This window comes from Nilaparvata lugens, chromosome 1 (assembly GCF_014356525.2).
Source record: "Nilaparvata lugens isolate BPH chromosome 1, ASM1435652v1, whole genome shotgun sequence".
NCBI lineage: Eukaryota > Metazoa > Arthropoda > Insecta > Hemiptera > Delphacidae > Nilaparvata > Nilaparvata lugens.
In genome coordinates this window covers 49,186,812-49,212,177 of record NC_052504.1, presented here as the reverse complement: position 1 = coordinate 49,212,177, position 25,366 = coordinate 49,186,812, and the positions used below count along the sequence as shown (strand labels likewise).

General features: G+C 33.2%; 1 protein-coding gene across 2 annotated transcripts in view; it reads left to right on the top strand.

The window, feature by feature from the left end:
* Window positions 1–25,366, top strand: part of LOC111049377 — a 308,007-nt gene that overhangs the window by 126,282 nt on the left and 156,359 nt on the right. The window contains exons 1-2 of one of the 2 annotated variants that reach the window (XM_039435594.1): window positions 13,788–13,961; window positions 23,080–23,125. The exons of the other annotated variant lie outside the window; for it this stretch is intronic. Coding sequence (XP_039291528.1) covers window positions 13,908–13,961; window positions 23,080–23,125 — 100 coding nt within the window. The 5' untranslated portion in view covers window positions 13,788–13,907. Of the gene's footprint in view, window positions 1–13,787; window positions 13,962–23,079; window positions 23,126–25,366 lie in introns of those variants that run through there. 2 annotated transcript variants of the gene reach the window in all.

Genomic DNA, 25,366 nt, shown 5'->3' with positions numbered 1-25,366 from the left:
GAGATGTTCGTCTATCAAAATTTAGTTATCTGATTAGTACTGGAATTTCAGTTGTTTGATAATATTTCATTGGTAGGGTCAGTAATGTGCTATAAAAATATAGGGTGTATTTTGTGGTCTGGCATTGTGAAGAGAGTTGTCAGACGTGGTAGGGTTTGTTAACGTTTCCTTTAGGCTGTGGTAATTTTTTTTGAGCTAAGATAGGTAGATGTGAGAAATCTTATCTGTTGAAGTTGTAGTTTTGTTTGATGAATTAAGTATCTGGAGTGAGTGTCGCCAGTTGTAAGGGGCACTACTCAGATGAGGTCCATATGACAAATCAAGGTTAATAGCTGGGACTATCCTTGTTGTATTTGTGGAATGGAAGCTAGAATTTTCAGCAAAAGGTACTCAGAGTAGTATGAGCTAAAATTAGGTTTTTCTGGTGACTGGTGTGGTTCCTTTCTGAAGATTTATGGGGGTCTGAAGAAAATAGATGGAATGCTAACCAAGATCAGGATTTTTGAAATTTTAGGGTAAGCCTCAGTTGAAAGGTTCGTTAGATTGATAGCTGGGAATGGCCACACTGTCAAAATTTATTATCTAATTTCTTGGGATAATTTTTTTTTTCTAAATAATGTGGGTAGTGAAAATCTGAAGTTTTATTTAATAGAAAAAATGTTATATTATTAATAAGTCAATGTGAATTTGAAATGAGTATAATAAATGAGAGAAAGATTGAGAAAAGTTTAATTGGGATTTTGTAATAATAAATAGTATACTGCTATAGTTAATGAAATGAGTATAATAAATGAGAGAAAGATTGAGAAAAGTTTAATTGGGATTTTGTAATAATAAATAGTATACTGCTATAGTTAATTTGGTGATGCAGACAGTGGAAAGTAATTTATTTCAATACAGAGAAATTGGGGAAATTAAAATAAATAAATAATATTTGAATTGTATGGTGATAATTAATTATGAGAATTAATTTTACTTGATGATAGGATAATCGATTATTTTTTGCAGTATTGTGAGGATAAATTAGAGAGATTTAATATAATATTATGATGTTGGTTTAGTATATGGTGACCATGAATTTCTAGGAATCTTTTATGATGGGTGATAATGAAGTGAAGAATCAATGAATAAGAAAGACAGGATATAGAATCATGCCCTATAATTATTGCAGCAAAGGTTGATTAATATTACAAGGGGAAAGAAACGGGAAAGGTAGGAGAATAGGGAATAATTCTCTAATATAACATAAAAATAGGAAAAGGATTAAATAAAACAAAAAAATAGAAAATTGGAAACGGGAAGAAAATCTAGTTAACTTAATTTTTCACAACTTTTGTGATGAAAAAAAAGGGAATATGTAACGGGAAATGGAACAGGTTTCAGTACTATAGAATATGGGACTATTTTTTTATTAATCTTGAGAAAATGCTTATGTTGTTTGCTTTAGCTTGTCTTTGTCAATGGAATTCTTAAAATAAAGGTTTGAGTTTCTGAAGGTTCTTCTTTGAGTGTGGTAGGCAGTATTAAATTCTATTCAAATATTTTTGTGGAGGTTAGATTCAGTTATGTACTAGTCGACAGTGGAAAATTTTCTTTATAATAGGTGATTCAGTGTCTGTTATCATGATCCTTGGCCTAGGCGTTTGTACGATCATATTTCTTCATGTGCTGGAGAGATGAATTTAATTGAGTATACAAGGAGAAGGTGGTGGATGGTTATTATTTTGATGTGTTGAGAGAGTATTGTAGTATTTTTTTTTTTTTGAGCTGCCAAGGTCCATTAGTTGTAATACTGTGGTTGTACCAAGGTGATAGGGAGCAAAAATTGTAGATATACTGGTGTATGTATATTGTCCTCAAATGTTGCTGTCCCAAGTGAGTAATGAGTAACGGAAATTGAGTGGTAATGATGTACTGAATAGGCGATGTAAGTGATGACGTAACCCGTTGCTACGCCGCCATTTTGGTTTCTAAACAAACCGTTGCTATGGAGAGAGAGCATGTTATTCAAATGGGTCTAAAACATCACCTTACATTTACAAGTATATCAATGAAATAATAGATTTCTAAGAGTTGAGAATATTTTTTTCAAGTTCTACACACTCAAATCATTAACTCTCAGTATTGATTCAGATCAAATAAATTTTTTTGGGACAGCCAAAGCAGAAAGTCTCAGGAAGTAGAGCTTATAGTACCATGTCTGTAGTCTGCTATGGATACCTACCTATAGAGAAAGTTGAAGTGCAATTTGAATTATTACCTAGAATTTCATTAGATTGTTATAAAGTTGTAATTTAGAAATTCATATGAATATATTCTGTTTTCCTATTGTTTAGTGTAACTGTTAGAGTAGACTAAAGCTTAAATATAGGTTAGGTGTTTTGGTTTTGCCTAGGTACTTACTTATAAGTTTGGTGTTGAGGTTTTCTGAAGTATATCATTGTTTTCAATTTACGCGAAATAGTGAGATATTGAATGAACTGAACACAGTAAAAAGATGTAGATGCTGTGACCACTAATCATGTTGTATACCTACTTCCTACATTCTAACTAACCGGTGATGATGTTTACAAGAATTTGAAAGGGGTAAGTGAACATGTAAAGTAAAGCAAATAATTATGTATTTTATGTGCTACATTCACTGTAAACATAATTGTATTTGAATTATTGTATTAATAATTTCACTTATGTAGTTATTTTAGATAAATTTGATTTTTATTAACAATTACACAACCTAAAAATGTAGTACAGAACTTATAGAGGCGAGCTAGACCTTGGGATTTTCAGGAAATCTCAAAAAAATGGTATGTAGCCTGCCTTTTCACTGTAATGTTTACAGTCAGGAACAAAGAAAATGTTCTTTTGCTTCAAACCATTTTTATTTGTCATCGAAATTAGATTGTATAAATTTTCAAATAAACATTTCTAATGTGAAACAGCAGACTGTAAAACTTCCAGCATATGCTGTGAAAGTAAACTTATTTTGAAAACAAAATAATAATTAAAAATTTCTTGTAAGAATTCATGTGGCACTTTAATTTTCTCTTCAACAAGGCTCACCATAGCAGCCTACATACATAGTACTATGCACTACTTCCTGAGACTTTCTGCTTTGGCTGTCCCAAAAAAATTTATTCGATCTGAATAAATACTGGAAATTGATGATTTGAGTGTGTAGAACTTGAAAAAAATATTCTCAACTCTTAGAAAATTTATTATTTCATTGATATATGTAGCAATATTTTATTGTTACAATTGTGAGCGATGAGAATTATGCAAATTAGCCTGAGAAGTTAGCCTGTTATAAAAATGGATTTTGCTGTTCTGCTTTTCTGTGTTGTGTTGTGTTGACTCTGTAAGTGTGTGCGTAGAAGCTAGGATCCTAGGAATAACATCAATTTTCCTGGAGCAACAGTTTAGTTCATGAACCTTGCTTTTTGCATTGTGTAGTGTCGACTCTATAGGTGTGTGTGTAGAAGTTGTGGGAAGATCAACATTTTTACTAGAATATAAGTCTGGTTCACGACCTTATAAGGTAAGGAATTTATAGCTGCCTAGGAAAAATAGCTGTCACTTGGTGGGAGAATGTATCTTGAATTGTAGTTGTAACGTTCCTTTCTATTGGTGGAAATTTTTCTAGAGTATAGTAACTGCCAATCACGGTTGGTGTTGGTTAGGTCTATTTAGTATGGACGATCTCACAGCTGTCCACCTCAAGACGAGAAAAGCGAAGTGGACTCACTCAGCGTCTGTCGACTGTCATTAGCAGTACTAAATGTAGTCTGTTCAGAACTTTGTATTAATCATGGCTGCCATGCCAGCTTTAGGCTTTTTTAGTATTTGGCTCTGGAACCTTTTGTTCCAGCAGCATTTTTAGTCTTTTGCCTATGTAGTTGCTTTAATTAAGAAGAGAGAGAGAGAGTATCAAATTGTAACCTCACAATGGAGATTTTTCTCCTATAACCGCTACTAAAGGTACGTCATAAATTTATAATATTATTAAGGAAAATATCTTCAAAGAAAGCTTCCATCAAAGTATTTATTGTAATGTAAGAAAATTAACGATATATGTTTTGTAGAAATATAGAGTGCCTATTAGAAGGAATTAAGATATTTTTGGCTTGTATTATTTCTGAAGAGAAAGCTATTATTATTTATAAAAATAGATCTGTCAATGTGTGAGATTTTCAGAGACTGTATTTTATGATTAATTCTATTAGTAATTTTATCATCTTTATTTGTCATATTTGAAATCATTTCAATGATTTTGATTAGGGAGAAATCACCTAAATATCATATAATTTTTCAAGAGAATCTTTTTGATATTAAACAACTATACTCGAAAGTTGATATGGAAAGTTGTTCAATCAACTTGTGAATTATGTACTATGTAGGCCTATTATGGAATACTATGTACTCATCGCTTTGTGTATAGGGCGTAACTCTTATTACAAATAAATTCTATTCTTTTAAATCAAGAGATTGAAGTAGGTAATGCCTTGATTTTATTATATAACTGAAGTTAAGTTAATTTGTATTATCCTAGTTTATTTTTTTATTCTAACAGCGGTGTAAGTACGGGAACATCAAGTATGGGATCAACGTACGAATCTATCATTTCATGGGTTCATGAACGTGTGTCTTTAAGCCGCTGAGACGCCTCTGAATCGATGGCCGTCCTAGAAGCTTGGGGTATGCTGTCTCCTGTCCATCTGGACGTGTAGAGCTCGATCACCGAGCCTAGATTCAATTTGAAGAAACAGCTATGAGGTAACAACTTTTTCCAAATTAAACGAACGTCCCAGGAACTCCGGATGTGACAAAATGGGTTTTAGTGACGACAGACTTTCAATCAAGTAAAACGTGCGGAATTAGACTTTTGTTAAATCATAATTTTGAGATATTATTGGGGATAGATAGATTATTAATTTTATTAATTTGGTTTGAGTAATAGATTTTCGGTTGTATCTTTACATTGAAAAGTGAGGCCATATTTTCTCTGTAAGGATCCAGCTGGGAATTTCAGTTTTCTTTAAATTTATAAATAATTATAATCTTCTAAACTACTAAAAGTTGAATGAGTATACATGAATTTTTTAAAGGTCCCTTATTGATTAAATTAATGTTTTAAAATAATTCTCATCTTAAAGTTGTAAAGGATCAAATGAAGTTTCAAGGACCCTAACCTTTCCTAAATTTGTTTTGATGACATATATTTTTGAATAGTTTTTTTTAAGGTAGTATACCATGATGTGATACTTGAGGAATGTTTGTCCTTGCAGCGTTCATGATATAAATTTACAAAATTTATAAAGATACTAAATAGTTATTATTGGGGGGGATCATTAATATTTGATAATGTTTGATAGTGTTTTAAAGTTTCCAAGTGTGTTCAAAGTTTAATGTTCTAAGAATTTTATGAATTTTATGTGGATCTTTTCTTAAAATATTACTTGTCATTTATGATTAACTTCTGAGACATATCTATGATAATTTTCAATAATTGCTCTTTTGAAATTAGAGTCCTTTAAGCTTCTTATGATTCAATCTAAAACGTTTTCAAATGTAGAGCATACAGAGTAGGTTATTACCGAATTATCTATATCATCGATAACTTTCTAAATTTAGTAATTTTTATTTTCGGTTTTCATGATGTAACTTCTTTGTTTTATTAATTGTTGAATTTAACTGTAAGAGGTGACAATATAGTTGATACCTTCTCTCTATTTCGTTGTCTCTCTTGTCATTTCTGGTTTCCCGTTCTCTAGCACTAGGTATGTTTATCAAGCATCCCTTTTATTAAGTTATATTGTGTGTGCTTCTAAATTCTAAATTCAAAATTAACTTTCTAAATTCATAGCACGGCACATATACTCGTAAATGTAAGGTGATGTTTTAGTCCCATTTGAATAACATGCTCTCACTCCATAGCAACGGTTTGTTTAGAGACTAAGATGGCGTCGTAGCAACTGCTTACGTCACACTTACATCGCCCATAGTGGTATCTCTGTTTGTGAAACAGTGAAGATCTTAGTCTTTTCCAAAAGGGAAAATTCGGAATTGTAACTTAGGTGTTGCTGGGTAATTGTGGGACAATTAGCGATGTCCTTTATCGTTAGCTATAACCGACGTTATTTTTGTTGTACAAAGTGCAAAGAACGAGATACGAGTTGAGAGAGTAGTATAAATGGGTTATATGAGTTTTGTTGCTAAGTTGATACGTGTATCAAAGCCGTGATACGTAAGCTGCTAACATCGTTGCATGTGAGTTATCTCGGTGTAGTTAATTGCTCCATGACATTGAAATGTAGTGGCATAGGTCATGATTCTTTGACAGGAGGTGTCTGTTTGCTGTTTCTATGGTAACGTCAAATGTCAGTTGCTCGATTTTAACAACTAGTCGAGTTATGATGGTCTGGTCATATGATTGTGATAATTTGATATTTTTTTTGATTTGTTGTGTCTATTTTGAGTTTCTGTTGAGATAAGAATATTGGGATAATCTGGTTATGAACTTAACAGCAGAGTATTGATTGGAGAGTCTCTTTAAATATCTTGGTCATTTTATCTTTGTCTGGGAGAAATTTCAGCAAATTATCTTGCCAGTTGTGAGGGACCAGTAAAAGGTGTACATAATGGATTTCTTCACTGCGGTTTTAAGAAAGTAACTGTCTGAATATTAATTTTGATTTTATTTTGTCACTGTTTATTGATGTCTATTACTGGTTGTTTAGCTTCATATGAGACAGGGCCCATCTAGATGTGGAGTCTGGCAGAAGTTCTTTGAAGGAATCATTCTCTTCAATCTGCTTCATAGCTTTATACAACTATTAATTCATACTATTTTCTTCAGTTCTAGTCTGTGATTCAAAGATAAGTCATTGCTTTAGTTATGATTGACATGGTATACAAAGTTCTAAAAAAAAACTAATAAGCTCTTCTTCTTCTATACAATCCTGTTGGACTGTGTCACTTGTATGTAGAAGATGTACTTTTTTGTTACAATACAACAGGAAGTTTGAAAGTTTGTTCCTCTCTCACAACGACATAAGGTGACATCCATCACACACTTAATCATTCAAAGACTGGTGAAAAACATGTTGCTCTATTTATAAAGTCCTAAAAACAATGTCCTTGTGTAACAGATTGCTTCTCTTCTAAGAGAAGTACACCTCTTTCATTAAACAGGTTTGTGAGAGGATGTCAAGCTTTTGAAAAAGCATCCAATCACTCCTTCAATAAGAGGCGACTAAATAATCTACAAAGATTGATTGAAATATAACGGGTAACGTAAACATGTTTTCAGCTAGAGCCTTACTATACAAAACAAATTTTTGAAATCTTTACTTTTCTACAAAATTTACAGGCTATTCTAAGTGGGTGTTGCCCACAATACAATTGAATAGTAGAGTAGTCTGTAAACTTTAGAAAAAAAATATAGTTACTGCAAAATAACGTATCTACAGCCAATAAACTATGGAAACAGTGAACAAGATCTTAGTAGAAATGTGAAATTGGGTATCTTCCTCCTTGTTAGATCGCTGGTGATTTTTCTAATCGGTTATAATTGGAAACCAAAGCTTAATGGTTACAATGAATAGTATATGAGCTAGACTATTATAATATTGGCTATATCCAATGAGCGATGATGGGAAAAGTAGTCCAATGTGCGACGTTAACATGGTGAAGGGTTCTATTGATAATTTATTAAGAAGAACAATGAGGGAGGGGCACAAGCGGTAAATGGGAAGTCATGGTGTAGAGACCCGCAATAAGATATATTGTTGATTATTATTGATTAATCACCTACCACCTCCCATTCATAAGTAATCAGTTAATAAGCAAAGACAGAACAGTATTTGGCTTTGAACAGTTTGAAATCATTTGAATTTTGTATAAAATAACGTGACATTTACAATGTTTTCAATACGTTTCATTGATCATCTGCATTTCTTCAAGAGAATAATAAATAACACTACTGTGAATGAGTATTTCACAAATTCAAATTGACAATATTGCAAAATGATTTAAGATCAACCTCATGTCTTTAGTTACATCAACAAACGTTTCACAAATTAGGAGTCAATGCCAATCTACAATCCTTATTAAAATATCGACAGAGCTCCAAATTTACTGTACCAAGAACTTTCAAACTTTGCAGACTCATTCGTTTAGCTCAAGACTTTTAGACACGTAGGTACGGTACTGAAGACGTATTTTGAGAATTGTATTTCCTAAGGATACGCTCAATATAATTATGCGTTTTTCCGCATTTTCTTAGCTTTTTCAAGAACTAATGATCAGATATTTTAATTCGGTTCAGTTGAGGTATGGAAATGGTAAGTTGAAAAAATAATGTTTGAGATATTCCCAAAATTAGTCCTACATCAAAAAATGTGGTATTCACAGTTTATTTGCGTTGTTGCTAGAATTTCCAGATCAAAAAACATTCCATCTTGTTCCATCTTTATAAACTCTTTTAAAGCTCTCTCAAGCTTTAGAGCTCTCTAAAAATCTCTTGAAACGCTTTCCATAGACTTGTTTCAAGTTCGATTATCCCGCTCTTAGATAAGCTAAAATAAAACCAATCAAAGAATATTGAAAGAATAGTCATTACTTTCCCTGATTTAACTAATTGTATAGCGTGTCCTGATATGAGATGATTAATAAAGCATACGTTCTCCCACTTATAGCGGCTGCCTATCCTTATTGTAAACAATGCGTCGCACATTGAAATACTTTTCCTATTATTGCTCATTGGACATCGCACACTGGACGACACCCTATTTTCCATGTTATACTCCATGCTTGAATTATGAATCTGATATAATTGGACGACGCATAGAGGAATGAACAAACAAATAGAAAATTGTAATTAATTCTCTTGATTTAATTATACGAATCAGAGTATTTGCAAAAAAATATAAATTCAATATGCAGTATCTCTGACTGGATTAGTTGAAAGAGAGTAACTCATCCTTTCTAACCTCTCATGATACTCTTAAAATCAATATTAAATAATCAGCACTAATTGAAGTCCTTTGAGAGATTTCTTACAAACAGCCTACTGATAAATGGGTAGATCATTTTGAGTGGATAATAATGTGGGATATAAGGTACATCTTGAGTACATAGAGTACATTTCTTGACAAATAACTAGTCTCTTATAACATTTTTGTATATATGTATATTTGTATAATGTCTACCATCATATGAAAATTACTAATGTATTCATGTCATAGAGATTTTACGGTAGCTAGCGTTATAGTAACTACTAGTGACCCCCTGGGTTGGAGAACTCGCTCAAGAACGGTTGTATTGTAATCTTTGAAACCCGCAACTTTTAATTATACAGAGTTGCTGAAAATTATGGAAACATCTAAATATTTATTTTACAATAATAATTTGACAGTAAGTTTCATTGGGGATCCTATTTCAAATGGAAAATTACTCTGTCGCTTCAACATCTTTGTCCTTCATATGAATCCAAATTCATTTTCTAAATTAGAAGTTGGTTATGTGATACATTATTACAAATTTCAATACAAAGTTTCAAGAGTAACTGCTGAATGGCGAAAACCGCACATTGATAACTCAACCCGTATCAATAATTTGTTGATGTAAAAGTTGTAAATTATGCTGTTAATTAACCAGCTGAAATCATGTGTCAGCGCATGAAAGTCTGTCTGTGTTATAGCTTCTAAAAAGTCTCAGCTGATGTTATGAATGAGTGAAGAGAAAAAATGTTGCAATGAATTCTCCATCTGACTAATGATAAATCACAACAATTTTTTTTCCTTATGCACTTTAAATGTTTTTTATATATCCTAAAAAAAGGACGAAGGAGTGATTCAATTTTGTTTTCAACGAACTCGACCGGTAAGGTTCGAAGAATAGGTGTTCAAAATTTGAAGCTGATTGTTCAATTCTTCCTTATATTAAGTTTATGGAACTTACAAACAGACGGACAACGACTTTGACATTCAGTAAGTCAAAAATGAGACCTCATTAACACTCGTTCAAAAAATTAATTGCACAAATCCTTGAATTTTGAAGACAGCAATTGATGTGATTCATAAATCTTTCAAAACATCATCGATCATTCAACCCCTATCACTATTATTTATGATCACTTGATTCAAAAGCATGACGCAACCAAATGTAGGTTTTGTTGAACTTACAAGTATCTTTGCTGTGCTGTCTCCTCTTATTTATCCTGGTACAAGTATAAAAACATCTCTTGAGAGTTTTTTCCTTTGAATTTGAATGTAAATTTCCAATTCCATCTTACCTCATTTTACCTAACAAACTTTATTATATGTAGCTTCCCCTCAAATAAATTCAGCGGTCAATGATTGCTTGTAATACAGCGACAAGAACTCATTAGCGAAAAATTATAAAGAGTTTATTGGAAAATAATGGGTAGGAAATATAGAAAGATGGATCGTGGATAAATAAGCGACTGAAAGAAAGACTTTATTGGGTACTTGGAGATAAACAAGACATTAAAAACTTGAGTCGTAGAAAATGGGTAAAGATTGGAAAAGAGTGAGTGAGTGAGAGAGAGCAACTTCCGGGGACCTAGGACTTTTTTATGATTGGATCTGAACCATCTGTCTCGTTGATGACTATAAAATGCTGCTATGGTTGCTATGCTGGTGCAGGCTGCAGATGCTCTTTATTGCCGAAGGTCTATCAGGGAGAATAAGTTAGACTCTAATGGCTTATTTACCCTCTGTTATTCTTTCTCGACCAATATCGCGTTGGTATAAAGTATACAAAAATAGTTAAACCGTTAATAGTGGTACATAGAGCTCCCTGCTGCGATTAAATTGATGTTAGAAGTAATGTGGTAGAGGAGGACCTAGTGGTTGGTACTACAACGTATTGTCAAAGAAAATGTAAGATGGTTTTATTTTTTCTGGTATCGTATTTTTGTTCTAAGAGGAAATGTGAAACATCACCAGCGTATTCATTATAAATTGGATTAGTAGATTATTAATAAATCATTGATGAATTGTACCGGTTAGTCCATGTCATGTCACAAAATAATTACAATATAAAAACAAACATACTTTAACCGGCAAATTATTGAATTAATTTAAACCATTAAAAATACTATTTCCATATACTGTAGATACATCTACAGAAAAGGGCTAGTAAGTTATAATCTGAAGGTTGAAAATATTTTGGGTATGAAAGAGCCATTGGGATATGACCCATTGTACACTGACTTGGAAAACATTTCTGAAGATTTTTTTTTTGTAGATTCTGAACTACCATCCGAAAGGAAGAAAAGATATAGATAGACCTCGAAAAAGATTGCAATAAATAATAAAGTAGTAGTAGTAGTAGTAGTAGTAGTAGTAGTAGTAGTAAAAATGACTTTATTGATGATTCAAACATATTACAAAAAATGAAATTCATATAAAGAAATAGCAAAAACTAAATAAAACACCTTTAACATAATAAGAAAAAACAAGACATTATTATGGCATAACCTGTAAGGCTGTCTGCCAGGAGTCGGTTTTAATAGTTGAATTCTTCTATTAAATATTTTCTAAGTTTAAGAGCCAATTTCAAGAAACTCGTCAATTTTCCCCAATCTTTCCCATTTAGCCACTCAACTACTTCTGCCTCAGTGAGTACATATTTACCTAAGTATACTCTACGAACACCCCCTAACATCGGGCAAGCCCCCATAAAGTGAAGCATATCCTCTATCTCGCCCCTGTTACATAATGAGCATCGCCATTGTGTTTCTTCTCTGCCGTGCGAAAAATTGAGGTGGAAAAGAGACCCCCTAGCCTTAACTAATAAACTTATCTTCCTCCTATCAAAATGACCTTCAAGATAAGATCTACTATCGTTCTGCCGCTCTAACCGTTTATACAATCCGTGAAACTGGGCTTCATTCATCCTTCGTACCCACTCAGCTCTCATTTTCTCACACAAATAACTAAATTCATTCCTCCATTCACTCTTTTCATTCAAACATCTTACTAGATTACACCCAAATTCATCATCCCATCTCCTCCATTCCTTGTACCATGAAATCTTACTTATTAATACTTTCTCGGCTAATACTCTAGGCAGCCTTCCTCGGGGCAATTTCATAACTATTCTAAAAATAAATTCCATGTGTAACTTTATTATAAATAAGAAAATTGGTTCAATATCCAGTTCTAAGTGAACTAAGTAATTGGGAGTCGATTGCGGTAACATAAAAAGTTTTTTAGCAAAATATCTTGGCATGGTTTCTAGAACATCATAGTTTTTACAACCCCAGACCTGTGCTCCATATGTTGCCACTGTTCTTACTACTGCTCTATAAACTTTCCACTTCACCTTCATATGTATGTTATTGTTAGCAATGAAGTTTCGCCAGACACCATTCATTCCAAATTTTGCTAGTGACGTTCGCTCTCTAATATGTTCGGCAAATGATAATCTTGATGTTAGGATAACGCCCAAATATTTGTACCTGTTCACCACTTCTATCTCCTCACCACCTAGATACCATTTCTCATGCTCCGCCAAGCGTCCTCCCATCCTAATCACAACTATTTTAGACTTTCCTCTATTTATCACCAGACCCCACCTTTCACAATAACACTGGATATCATCAACCATTCTCTGCAAAGCCTTTGGTGTAGATGCTAATAAAACTAAATCATCCGCATACAGCAGAACCTTTACGTTTAAATCATCCAACCAGATTCCCTCCCTTAAGCTATCACTCAAATCATTAATAAACAAGGAGAAGAGCAACGGGGACATCAAGCAACCTTGTTTTAATCCGCATGTTGTCTCGAAAAAATTCGACATCTTTTTTCCACACCAAATACTGGCCTTTGTGTCTACAAAAAAATAATAAAGTATGTAATAGCTGCTGAGAAATTTTAATTCTATTATAGATTCATAGTATAATGTGAACAAATTAAATTTTAATTTCATATTCACTGTAATGGATTTGATCTATACAGTTTTGAGTCGAAACAGGTAAGAGCCTGTTGAATGAAAGAAGAAGAAGAAGATTTTTTTGTGATATTTGTAAGTAGATGGAATTTATAAAAGTATGAAATAATCTATTCTATCTATTTCATTATAAAATAAAAATATAGTGTCATAGAGTGGATGATTTCCTCTTTGATTTGATTTGCTTGTTCGTTACACTATGCACCATAAACAGCATAAATGCTTTGCTAAGTTTTTATCAGTAGCATTTTATTGATGGTTTTCAAAACTAAAAGGAATATTATATTTTCATTACTTTCATCAGTTTCCTCAGAAATAATATTATGAAATACATTCAAAATGCAAGGAAGAAAATTTGCTATGAATTGTCTATTCACCGTGTTTACCGAGTCTATGAAACAATAAAAACAATTTCTATCAATCAACACAACAAGAAAAAAGCAACGGTTTTAATACTGTCCAGTCAAGTAATAATTCTCAACATAATCCCCTGTATTCTTGTGTTTTGTTTATGGGTCCGATGTGTTAAATTGATGATTCATTTATTGTTAATTGATCCAATAATCATTTGTGTTCTATTAACACATATACTCATATTCCTTTTGTAATAAGTTCAATATTTTTTCTGCTGTTTCTGAATTTTTCAATAATGCTCTATACATTATTCATGTTTACCATAGCAATAACCATGTGCTTCCAGTGCAACCAACATACCGCGCTGGAGGTACATCGATACTCGCAAGCTACATGACGGAGCCGCAAGCGCCCGCCACAAGAATTTCAGTTTCAGAGGTTGGCAGCAGTTGGTGTGAGTGGCGAAGCCAGGTGCGCTCAGCTTCGGCCGGCAGTTGGTTGTCCGCTTTTGTCGAGTTCACTTCGTGATGTGTGTTGTGTTTTAGTGGTGATTTCAGCGAGCGTTCTCACTCATCATGGATAATAACACCATCATTGAAGGCACCGTCAAATTCCGCGACGGAAAGAAGGTAAGTTGCATTCCTCACATTAACTTTTTTCATTATTTCTTTCAACAAATACTCAAAAAGTATTAAGAAAAAATTATCAAAAAGTTTTGCAGAGTAAAAACTTTCACCAACTTTGAGAGACCTTTTTCATTTTTCGATATTTCACAGTTCAACAACTATTGGATACTCTAATGAGTTCCGGAAGTTTTATTACTCATCTCTTTCAGAATACCTTGAAAGATAATCATCCTTGAAGTTCTTAATGAATTTCAGTTTGATAGAAACGTGTTAGACTACTAGACTTTTCCTTATCGATTTTCCAATAACCTAAGATTATTCTATTATAATCTAGACTATTTAAATTGTTTCAAAGTACTTTCGATGGAATTCAATTTTTAGGTCCTCATTATACAATGAAATATTTGGTAGGAAATCTTTGGCCAACTTTTATCAAAATTTAATTCCCTATAGACCCGTGTTGAACATCCAATATTTGATAAAATTTATCAATTAGTTGGTAAATATTTTTGGCCTTAGTATTGGATGGTAATAGAATTTGTTTTGTTCTACGATTTCCCATTCTAAATCGTTTCATCCACTCAGGATTCAGCATTTCAGATACATAATTTAATTTACTAATAGCACAGATACAAAACTTGGTTCTCTGTGCTAATAGAAACTTTAAAGTTGTAAATCGCATCACAATGTTAATGTTTGAAAATGTTAATGTCAATGTTTGAAAATCGATAGGGTTATACAAATTGGATTTAATTTCAATCGGATGGCAATTGATCTCTTCAGCTATTGGAAAATTTAATTATATTGATGTTATTCATAATTTTGTCAATAAATGAATAATAGAACAAGTTAATCAATTGTTCATTGATTAGCTGACCAATATTATGGAAAGGTACCACCTAATTAAATATGCACTTCTCGAGCCTCCGTCCTGAAAGCATTACGGCATAATAATAATTGCTTCGCAACCAAATTCAGTGTAGGTTATATTTGACGACTTGGCGCCATATCATGCTGGAGCCATGCAACAAGGGGCTGACACAAAGAGAGATCACACAGAGAGAATAGAACTATTCTTATTCTCTCTGAGCTCACGTCAATTTCATACTCATGTCTCATGTCGAATACAGTGGATGCTAATTATTGGCTAATTAACAGAGTATGAAGAATCGAGAGTCGTAAGTGTAGGCAGTTTCTAGGAAAAATAATCTGCTTGAATTGTTATGATATATGTAATCCAAATTCTCATTAATGATGGTCAGATATATCAGCCAAACAGGATTTAGTTTTGACTTTTCGAGGGCGGTGCTCGCCTGTTTCTTGCAATCGTTAAATAATCATAAAAATAAATTTGATAGGATTGAGAGATATTATTTCAGCTCTGAACGTTTTGTGTGTGATCACTCACGATATGTGGAGCCATACATTTAAAATCATAATGTAAAATTGTTTGAGTTCTTGCTTTCTAATTGGCTATGTTATAGGTTATTGGAATTCTTTGAACATTTCATTACATTTTTCTCTTTAATTTTTATAGGAGTGTAAATAAGCCATCATTAGCTCATGAAAGCTAATCTATTGTTCTAGCTCTTACTAAAATAAATCCCCCGAAGAAAATGGAAAATTATGAATTATTTAACTTTAGATATCAACACTTTCTTTGATGCTGAAGAGCTGGAGTTTTATTAATTGCGGGCAATGAATTCAACAGATGTGAATGAGTGCCAACTATGAACTCCAAAATTTATTCCGACTTGAGTTTATAGGCTCACGATTAAAGAAACTGTTCAGGAGATACTATTAAAAATCAAGCACCTCCTAACTCCTACCTCCTACCCACTATTTCTCTAGAACTAGACCAAAGGAGTTCAGAAAATAAATATTTCTGGTGTCTGCTATGTGATGGCTATAATGTGTTGACCCCCTACGATTAATGTGTCTGGGTCCGGGAGCAGTACTGTCACTTTTGATCAGTGAATTTCTTTCCTGACATTCCATGGAGTATGGATTAAATAAATCAAAAATGAAAATGAGAGAAAAATAAATGGAGAAGAGTTTTTCATAAAACCTATTGAAAATCCTTTGATTTAATTGTGACTATCTTTCAAACTCTATAGCTTTTGTGATTATACCTTTGAAGAACAGCCAATGATTTAAATAGAAAGTAAAGAAGGTTTTGTACTATACTCTTTGGGTGTAAACTAAGATTTTCAAATCAAATCTATTTATTCTAAATCAAATAAAATGCTTCTTGGAACTTTCGAATGACCGCATGATAGATACTCTTCGCATAGCTCATTTCAAAAACAGTTTTCGTGTGAATTTTATTTTCATGGGAAAATTAAATCATATCAGTCTTAATATTAGTAAATTTCTCCCAACAAATGAATGAATCAACTGAACTATAGCCTACAATGATTCACATGCTCGATATTCTAAAGTCCATCGTGAAACAAATTTCAAATAGGCCTTCTCGATTGCTATTATTTGAATTGGACATAAGTCGTACTCTTATATCAATATTAATAGGATTTTACTTAAATTTTTCAACTCCCATACAAGTTTAATTGATATGGATGACCAAGGCTTTTTGTGCATTAGTACAATGCTTGACATATATTTGTAATAATGAATGATTCATAGAATGATTCACCTACTGACTGAATATTGAGTGAGTTAACATCTACATAAACGTTGATAATACAATCATAATAATCAATAAATAAGAATTTTTTTCTTGTATCCCTCATGAGTTTTATCCTTTGGAAATACAAGACCAGAGATCCTTTAGAATTCATTCCAGTTTTTTGACCAAGAATTCATACCCAAGACGAATTCATAAAATAAATTAATAAACTTGATGCAGTTAAAATGGCTCCGTGAACTTTCACATCGTGGCTTGGCTATTAATGTAGACTTTATTATCACTCAAATGTCCACGCCACCGTTGCAATGTAATATTAGAAGATTATCTATGTAGAATAAAAACATCAAAAATAAATGAGGATTACTTCTATTTTCTAACGTCTTTCCTTTGTTATGATTCAAGGTTATCCTCCAGTATCAAAAAGACCACCAAGGTATTGCCACTATGAAGAGCCTACTCTATTTCTAACTAGAATAAAGATCCCTAGATCAAGCAGTGACCAGTGTAAATTTTGGGCGCGTACAGGGGTGTATTCAAGCAATTCCATCTCAAGAGGGTGGAAATGTTTTTGTTTTTTGTTGGGAGCGACCGCTCCGGGGGGGATGCTTCTTTTGTTTAGCGGAACCAATCTTTGATAGATGAAGAAGAAAACGTCCGAATTTCTATAGAGAAGACTCTTGGGGTTTTTATTCGTTTTGACATTCAGCTATTTATTTCTTTTGATCTTGAGTCACATCTTCTCTATAAAAGCGACCACATTTCTGGAAAGAGCCTTTCCGAAACTGCTGAAGTCTTTATAAATTTAAAATGAGTTTTTAGAGAGCACCGTAGTTTCTAGGACTATACTTTCTGAACCTGATTGTTTTTGGGAGAATTTAGTATATTTTAGTCCTATTTGCAGTTAACTTGAATTGAACTCTCATTCTGTTTAGCATACACAGTTATAAATCTATCTCTACATCATGCAAAGCTCTGACTATTCTCCACGTATAATTATTTCCATATCAATCCTAGTAGGGTTCAACTCTGCATGAAATAGGCCATTGAGGATGAAAATTCCAAATTCCAAACATGCCATTATTATAATTATATCAATTATAACAAATTCAGTGGAATACCATTTTATTGTTTGCATTATTGAAACAGTATCATAGTAGACTGTAGTATCGATCAGTATTAGGTAAAATTATGAGTATCGTGATCAGAATTTTCAGTTTTGCAATCAATAAATGAATTGATGTTACTAGATGTTTTGTGTAATTCATGATTAATTATTATTATTATTGTTATAACTGTGGATAAATGCGAATAAGCACGTACTACAGCACACGTCCTAACTAAAACTTGTAGATAAATTTATCAAGTTCCAGTTGAACTGTAATAAATACTACCTACAACTACGTATATTCTTAATTTCTTAATGGTTCATCTCATGTTTTGCGAAGTTACTGTACTTTTAAATGAGCAAGAAATCTTTTTCAGCAAACTAGTTGAACCACGATAAAACAGAATTATTCAAATTTCTCTCTCATTCTCTCTCGCTCAGTGCTTCAAAGCTTCAGTTGATGTTTGTTTATATTGCTCATTATGGCAATAACTCCTGATTGTAATCGTAATCGTAATCATAATCGTTGTATTCAGGTTAACCTTGGCATTCTCAGTTTCTGCATTATGGAAGCTGCGTGCATTCCATACAGTGTTTTACATAATAAGGATCGTAAGTGGTCAAATCCTAATAGTTTTGCATACAAAGAAACTGGTTTAGTTGGAGATATCCAATTATTTAGGACCAAAAAACATGAAGTGAATCTTCAGTCAATCTAATAATTTATTTGGACCAAAACTCCATCACAACTGCCCATAAAGATAGAGAGCTTATTGATTAGTGAATTCATGATGCACTCTACAACATTGGGTGTGATTATGTATTTTGAGTCATTTATTCGGAAGTTGATATTTTAAATTCTAGATAGAGTGTGAGTGTGATAGGAGTGGAACACATAATATTGGCTATGATGTCTTGTATCTTGTATTTTAGTTTTGTGTTACAAATACAAAGCATAAAAATCAATAATAGATGAGATGTTCGAAATGCACAAAGCTTTGGATTTTCGATTTTTAATCCTATGCTTTGAGGGATGAAAACCCTGGTACATCAGATCATACACTTCTGATGTTTTTCATGGATAACAAGGAATAGACAAGTCAGAACAAGTTTTTTTCATGTTTTCCATGGGTAACAACAACAACGGGCTCACGTATCAGATTATACACTTTGTACTTTTTTGATGTGCTAAATCTCAGGGGTTTCAGAAACAGATCCCCACAGAGAATTTAATGAATTGATTGAAGAGAGTGGTTATATTCAGACACATCATATTGATTACTTGCGGAATAGGCTTTGATACTAATTCTTACACACCCTTTTGAGTGTTCGACGCCCGTTCATTGAAGTGGAAGGTGATGTTCGCTGAATATCAAAATGAGATTTTGTAATCGAGCGACGTTGACGAGGCTTCAGATTGATAGGCCGAAACCATCCGTTGCCATGACAACGCGTCTCGTGGTTTCCCATTCAAAGTGATTCAAGTTGCACGATAGGAGGCCATTGTAAGAAATCTATTCGAATACAATTCATCTAACGGTAATTCTCGTATATCAAGATAATTTTGCATAACAAAGACCGAAGGCTTCGTGCTATTGGATAAATTTTTTAGTGGTTTGTGCCATAACCAAAGCTAGCGTTGCTATATCTGCAGGATTCATTTGTTTTGTTACATGAGAAATTATTGATAAAATTTAAAATCTGGTGTGGCGCACTCACACAACTTTCCTTGCCGTTATGAAAATTTATCACCTGACGCTAGTGTTCCCGCGCATCTCAAGTCTACTATTCGAAGATCCAAGCCAGCTGGTGACAGGACAATAAGGCTGGAGACACACGAAGTTTGCTATCTCTTCATAGTGAATGATTTAATAGAATCAACCGTTTGTAATTGAAATAACATTTTCTCGAATTTCGAGCTTATCAATTTTAGGTGAAAATGTTACTGAACATTAATTGAAGAGATTTTCATGCTCAATCTTTCCCACTTGGATTTTTTTGTTTAAATTGTATGTAAAGTCTGATAATTGGGAATCTAAAATCAAACTTAGCATAGATGGGGCGGAACTCCTGAAATTTTTACAGATATGTAAGTTGTGGCAGTTGATAGAGCTTATCAATGACTTTTAGGTATAAATTTGATCAAAATCGTCGGAGCCGTTTTCGAGAAAATCCCGAAAAACCCTGTTTTTGACAACATTTTCACCATTTTATCCGCCATCTTGAATTGCATCAGATCGAAATTGTTCGTGTCGGATCCTTATATTGTAAGGACCTTAAGTTTCAAATTTCAAGTCATTCCGTTAATTGGGAGATGAGATATCGTGTACACAGACGCACATACACTCATACACACACACACACACACACACACACACACACACACACACACACACACACACACACACACACACACACACCCAGACCAATACCAAAAAACCACTTTTGAAACGTATAGAAATTTGGAAATTGGGGTACCTAAATTTTTTTTCGGAAAGCAATACTTTTCTTACCTATGGTAATAGGGCAAGGAAAGTAAAAACGGCGCGATATTGAACAATAAGTTGTGCCCTGAACGAACAAATCGATAAACTCTGTGTCAACAAAGTAGCTCGTAAATTGTAAATCATCGCTGCTTTCCTAGCAAGGCCTTTAAAGCATTTCACAATCTTCCTTTGGAATTCTGGTTAACTGGATTAAATGCTCAAAACACTTCAAATTAAGAAATTTTTTAAGGTTTTGAAAAAGTCACATTTTTTTACTAGTGAATTCAGAAAGCAAGCGGCAAGCATAAGTTTAGTCAAGTTATGATTTCAGAAAATTCTTCAGCTCGGTACTTGTCCAAGTCACTAAGTCACTACATTTTCCAAGTCTCCTTGAATAAGAAGAAAATATTGCTACTCAACTAGTATCTAGTAAAAGTGCAAGATAATCTTCTAAGCTTCCTTATGGATTTCGCATTGACCTTGAAAAGCGCTTGAATCGTATTATTCACAACAACTCAGCATTAATCAAAGCTGCTAGTCATGGTTATATTCATTATCTCATTACGTAAGTAACCCCCTCAGTATTCATCTTTTGTTCAAGATTTTGATTGATGGTCTTGAATGGAAGATCTATTGTAGTGAGAGTATTTAGGGGTTTCCAAATTATGGAGCTGGGAAAATGCTAATGAAAAAAACATTCATGGTGGATAAAGTAAATTCAAGAACTTTTTTCTCATATTTTCAAGTTCTGTTTCGGGTGTATCATCAATTTCTTATGATTCTCCATTGCTAATACGCTATTAGCATTTTTTTCAATCTTTATTGGCATGCACTCAATCAGGCATTCATGATAGTATTTTTCCGTTTTTCCTTTCAATTTCGCTTTCAATTATAATGGACTTGAAGATGGATTTTCCTTGATGATTCAAGAGTTTTTGATCAATGTCTACGATTTACTGACCAGTAGCATGTGTCGACAAATAATTTATCAGGGCTGACATTGATATTGGGGGTAGTGTGATTAGGTAGAAAGATCCCCTTCAGCGGGATGAGCTATTCTTTGGAATACTTGCGTGTGTATCCCACTGAATCTATTTATTAGCATTTCCTCCAGCATATACCTGTATTACATACAACTCCCTACATCATCAATGATGACAAAAAACCCCAACCTAAAAAGAGAATGGATGTCATAAATTCATGTCTTATTCATCAAATAACTCAAACAGACCTGTGATCATATAACAGATCATTTTTCCACATAATGGAAATGTCCTATTAATATCATGTACTCATCTACTTCATGATGTTTCAAGTGATCGCCACGTGTATATTATTCATGAAATTTCCACGCCCAGTAATTTTTCAATAGTTAAAAATGGTAGGGCGTTGTATGGGCTAATCCATTTTTCTGATCAATGTGGCTTTTATGTGCGATGTTTCACTAGCATATTATCTCTGTGTAGTGAACATTTAGTATATTCCTAAAGAATCTGAATAAATGAGAATAATAGCTAGCCTCTCTCGCTTTTGACCAGGAGCATATAGAAGGATCTCTCTCCTTTATATCCATTTTTTTTTTTAAATCAACAATTTTGGAAAAAGAAGTTAAATCCAAAAGCTTTTAAGGTGCGAACAGAACGAGCTGATCAGCTGGCAATCATAAAAACATTTTCTGAAACTTTGGCATCATGCTGCAAACGAGGCTAAACGGTACTGTTCACTCCCACGCTCTACAATGTATTTGTGTTACATGGAGGTCGATCGCGAGCGCGATCAAAACTGAAAGCTAAACTTCGACCTGACCGTTCATCGCATCCTAACAGTAGTACTACAGTACTGTCATAATACAGTACTTGTAGTATTATCTGAAAGTAGTGATAAAGAAAGGCAGTGATTAGGGAACTGCGTGGCTGTGGTCTACCGAGCTCTCCACAGTGGAGAGTGACTCTACACTTCTTCAGTGCCGTGTCTCCCTTGTATATAATAGGCGCCAGGTGTGATTTTTCATACGGTTGCTGTGATAGCCCTGCACTCTGTGCAGTCGGCTGAATGAACGCTATTATCTGGTTGGAGTGGCTCTCCATGTTCTATCTCTTTCTAGTGATGCGTCGACAGGTGGAAGTCATAAATGAATTCTTCAGTGTGGCCAACACACGCTATCGGTAGCGGTCAGCCACTCCCCAGACATTAATAAAAAATAAATATCGTATAGACTCTAGATTCGGGCGGACTCTTCATTTACTTTGAACTGACTTCCAAGCTTTGTTGTATGACTTTTGGTTGCTCAAACTGCAAAATATCTTCTTCAATGTTGTTTTCCATCACAAACTGCTTATTATTAAATCACTTTTTTGCTATTAAAAAGAACCAGGAAGATGGCGGACTTGCCGAAAGTACTCGTTGAATTTATTTATTGGAGAATCTGACTGCTAGTCGTTCTTTTTAATAGCAAAAAAGATATTCAAAGTATCTTTCTCTGATTTTGAAGTGTCGATATCATGTTTCGATTACATACACGAGTTATTCTGTATTCACGAGTATGCATTTCTGCTTTTTGATTCGCACTTGGTCCCTTATTATAATATCCTTGTTATAGATGAAAAATGAATTGAATGCTCATGAATCGCGTAATTCTATTTATGTACCACAGTTGGACATGATATTAATTTTGTTCAATCCCCAGTGAAAAGGAAGAAGACCCTCGGAATCACAATTCATTATGACAATCTACCACAAACAATCCTTGAATATCATTGACATTGACAATTTCCTAAGAATAATATTAATATAGTTTTCTGGTAATGTTGCTTCTCAAAATTATATTTTATAAAATTCGTGAACAAGGAACTGCATTTAATAAACTAACTTCTTCTTTTTCAGTGGAAGTCTCGTTGGTGTGTTATGCGGAAGCTATCTCCAGTTGCAGGTAAAGCGCATTGTAGCTGTAATATGGTGGAATCACAAATTCATTGCTGATTCTAATCTAATAAAAACAGCCACAGCCATGTGCAATAATGTATATATAATCAATATGAAACGTTTTGACCAATATCCAAAATAGCTACTTTCATGATATGGATCTTCAATAATTACGCTCAGTTGGTCATTGGTTATGGGTTATAGCTCTATGTGATAATCAATGTTTTACATTGTGTATTAGCTTATTTATAACATAGTATTAAACTTGTAATACTTTTGTCTCCTGTCGAAATAAAAAATTGTTATAATCTAAGGTACTAAATTCTTATTGAAGCTTTAAATGATAATTGCTTGAAATTTATTGAACTTTTAAACTTGTAATACAGAAAGCCTACATTTTTTGTTTTCACTGTCTTGTTGAGAAATCTGTTAATTAAATCTATTATAGTGAAATAATCGATGTGGTAGGTCAGAGAGTGTTGTCAACACAATAATAATGAGTAGGATGTAAATCACATTTTTTATCTTGAAATATGGGTGGACTTTCATCTCAAAATGATGGATTCCCATTTCGTCCGATACTGACTCGTGCCACTCCACTTTCAACTTGCCACTTCTCATTCAATAACGTTGCAACATTCTTATAACAAGGCATGCTTCATGTACCAGGCAAAATCGTACAATATTGTTAGAAATTCAAGATATTACTTTTATTTTCTCTATGATATTATCGAATAGAATGCATTCGGTATCTGGAGAGTACAGAGTTGGATAGGAATCTTGAAGTGCATCATCCACTCTATGCATGCCACTCTCTGCTTCAACTTTTCCAAATTTTGTCTGATATAATACATCTTTAAATCTGAACATTGTAATTTAAAAATTTTCTCCTCCAAAATTTTTCTCCTTTGCTATCTATATCTAGTTATTTTCTGTTGAATGTATTACATAATTGAAAGTGACAGATATTTTCAATAAAACAATAATTTATTGTATCTCTGTGGTACATGGTAGGCCCACTACACGAGTTTCGTTGTTAATTTTTTATGTCCCTTCCATATTAAATTAATTTTCCCAATAAATTTGAAAAGTGATAAATAACTCTGCTCTGCTCATAGTTTCCATTACTTGTGTTATTGCTTGAGCAAAATTGATTAGATAAAGTTAACAACGATATACTGTAATGTGTAACTAAATTCGGTACAGTCTAATCTAACAACCAACTGAATACCTTATCATTGTTATTGTCATGTATTCCATATCTTACTCACTTGCTGAATTGAAACTCAAATACTGTCTATCCAGTTCGATAATAGATCAGCCCTATCAATAGGACTAGCTAAACTATGACTCAGCACGATGCTTATCAATTACAATCAATATATGACATACTTAAAAAGTAGTATCGTCTGATAGTGAGTCAGTCGTTTCTTAACTCATTTTTGTTATCAGTTCTCGATCCAATAACTCCAAGGAATTTTGTATTCTTCGCCGAGAAACAGAAATACTTTTACTGAAATGAGACGTATATTTGTTCAGTTTATTCATAATATGCATAATATTTGATGAGAAAGTTTACTTTGAATAATTGTGCTAGCTATAATATAGCTAGTTGCTTTATAAATTATCATTTTGATATTGTTTAGTATATAAGCTCTGAATATATTTGTGATAATTCTCATTCTCAGTGAAAATGAAAATCAACTACAACTCCTATGAAATTATGTACTCGTACTTATATTACTACAACTTTGGAAGATGCTTTGTGTTGACATTAGTCATATTTGTTCAAAGTTCAAATGGTTAGGCTACTCATAATCTCTTACGTGATTATTTTGTTGATTTCTTATAAAAACAAAATATTGTTTTCTTCAACCTCCTCTCAAATTCTATGAACGGTTTTTAGGAATCATTTGACGTTCTATTTGCCTGTGAAATCGATATCCACCATTTATCAATCTATAATATTATATGAATCATCTGAATTGTTGAAAGTTCACTACAAAATAGACCAGGGTAGAGTTTATGCTCTGGTTACAATAATTTCGCGTTTTCCATCGCGTGTAGTAATTCTAGAAAATGAAAATGCTCATTTCTTGAACCTCTTACATTTCACTTCTGGATAAATCTCTATCAATATTGATATTTTTGTAATATTTTTTCAAAGTTGAACATAATTTATTAATGAGTGAAGTCCGGAAATGAAGAGAACTTTATCTTGAAAGATATTAATTTTTCACCTGTTTGC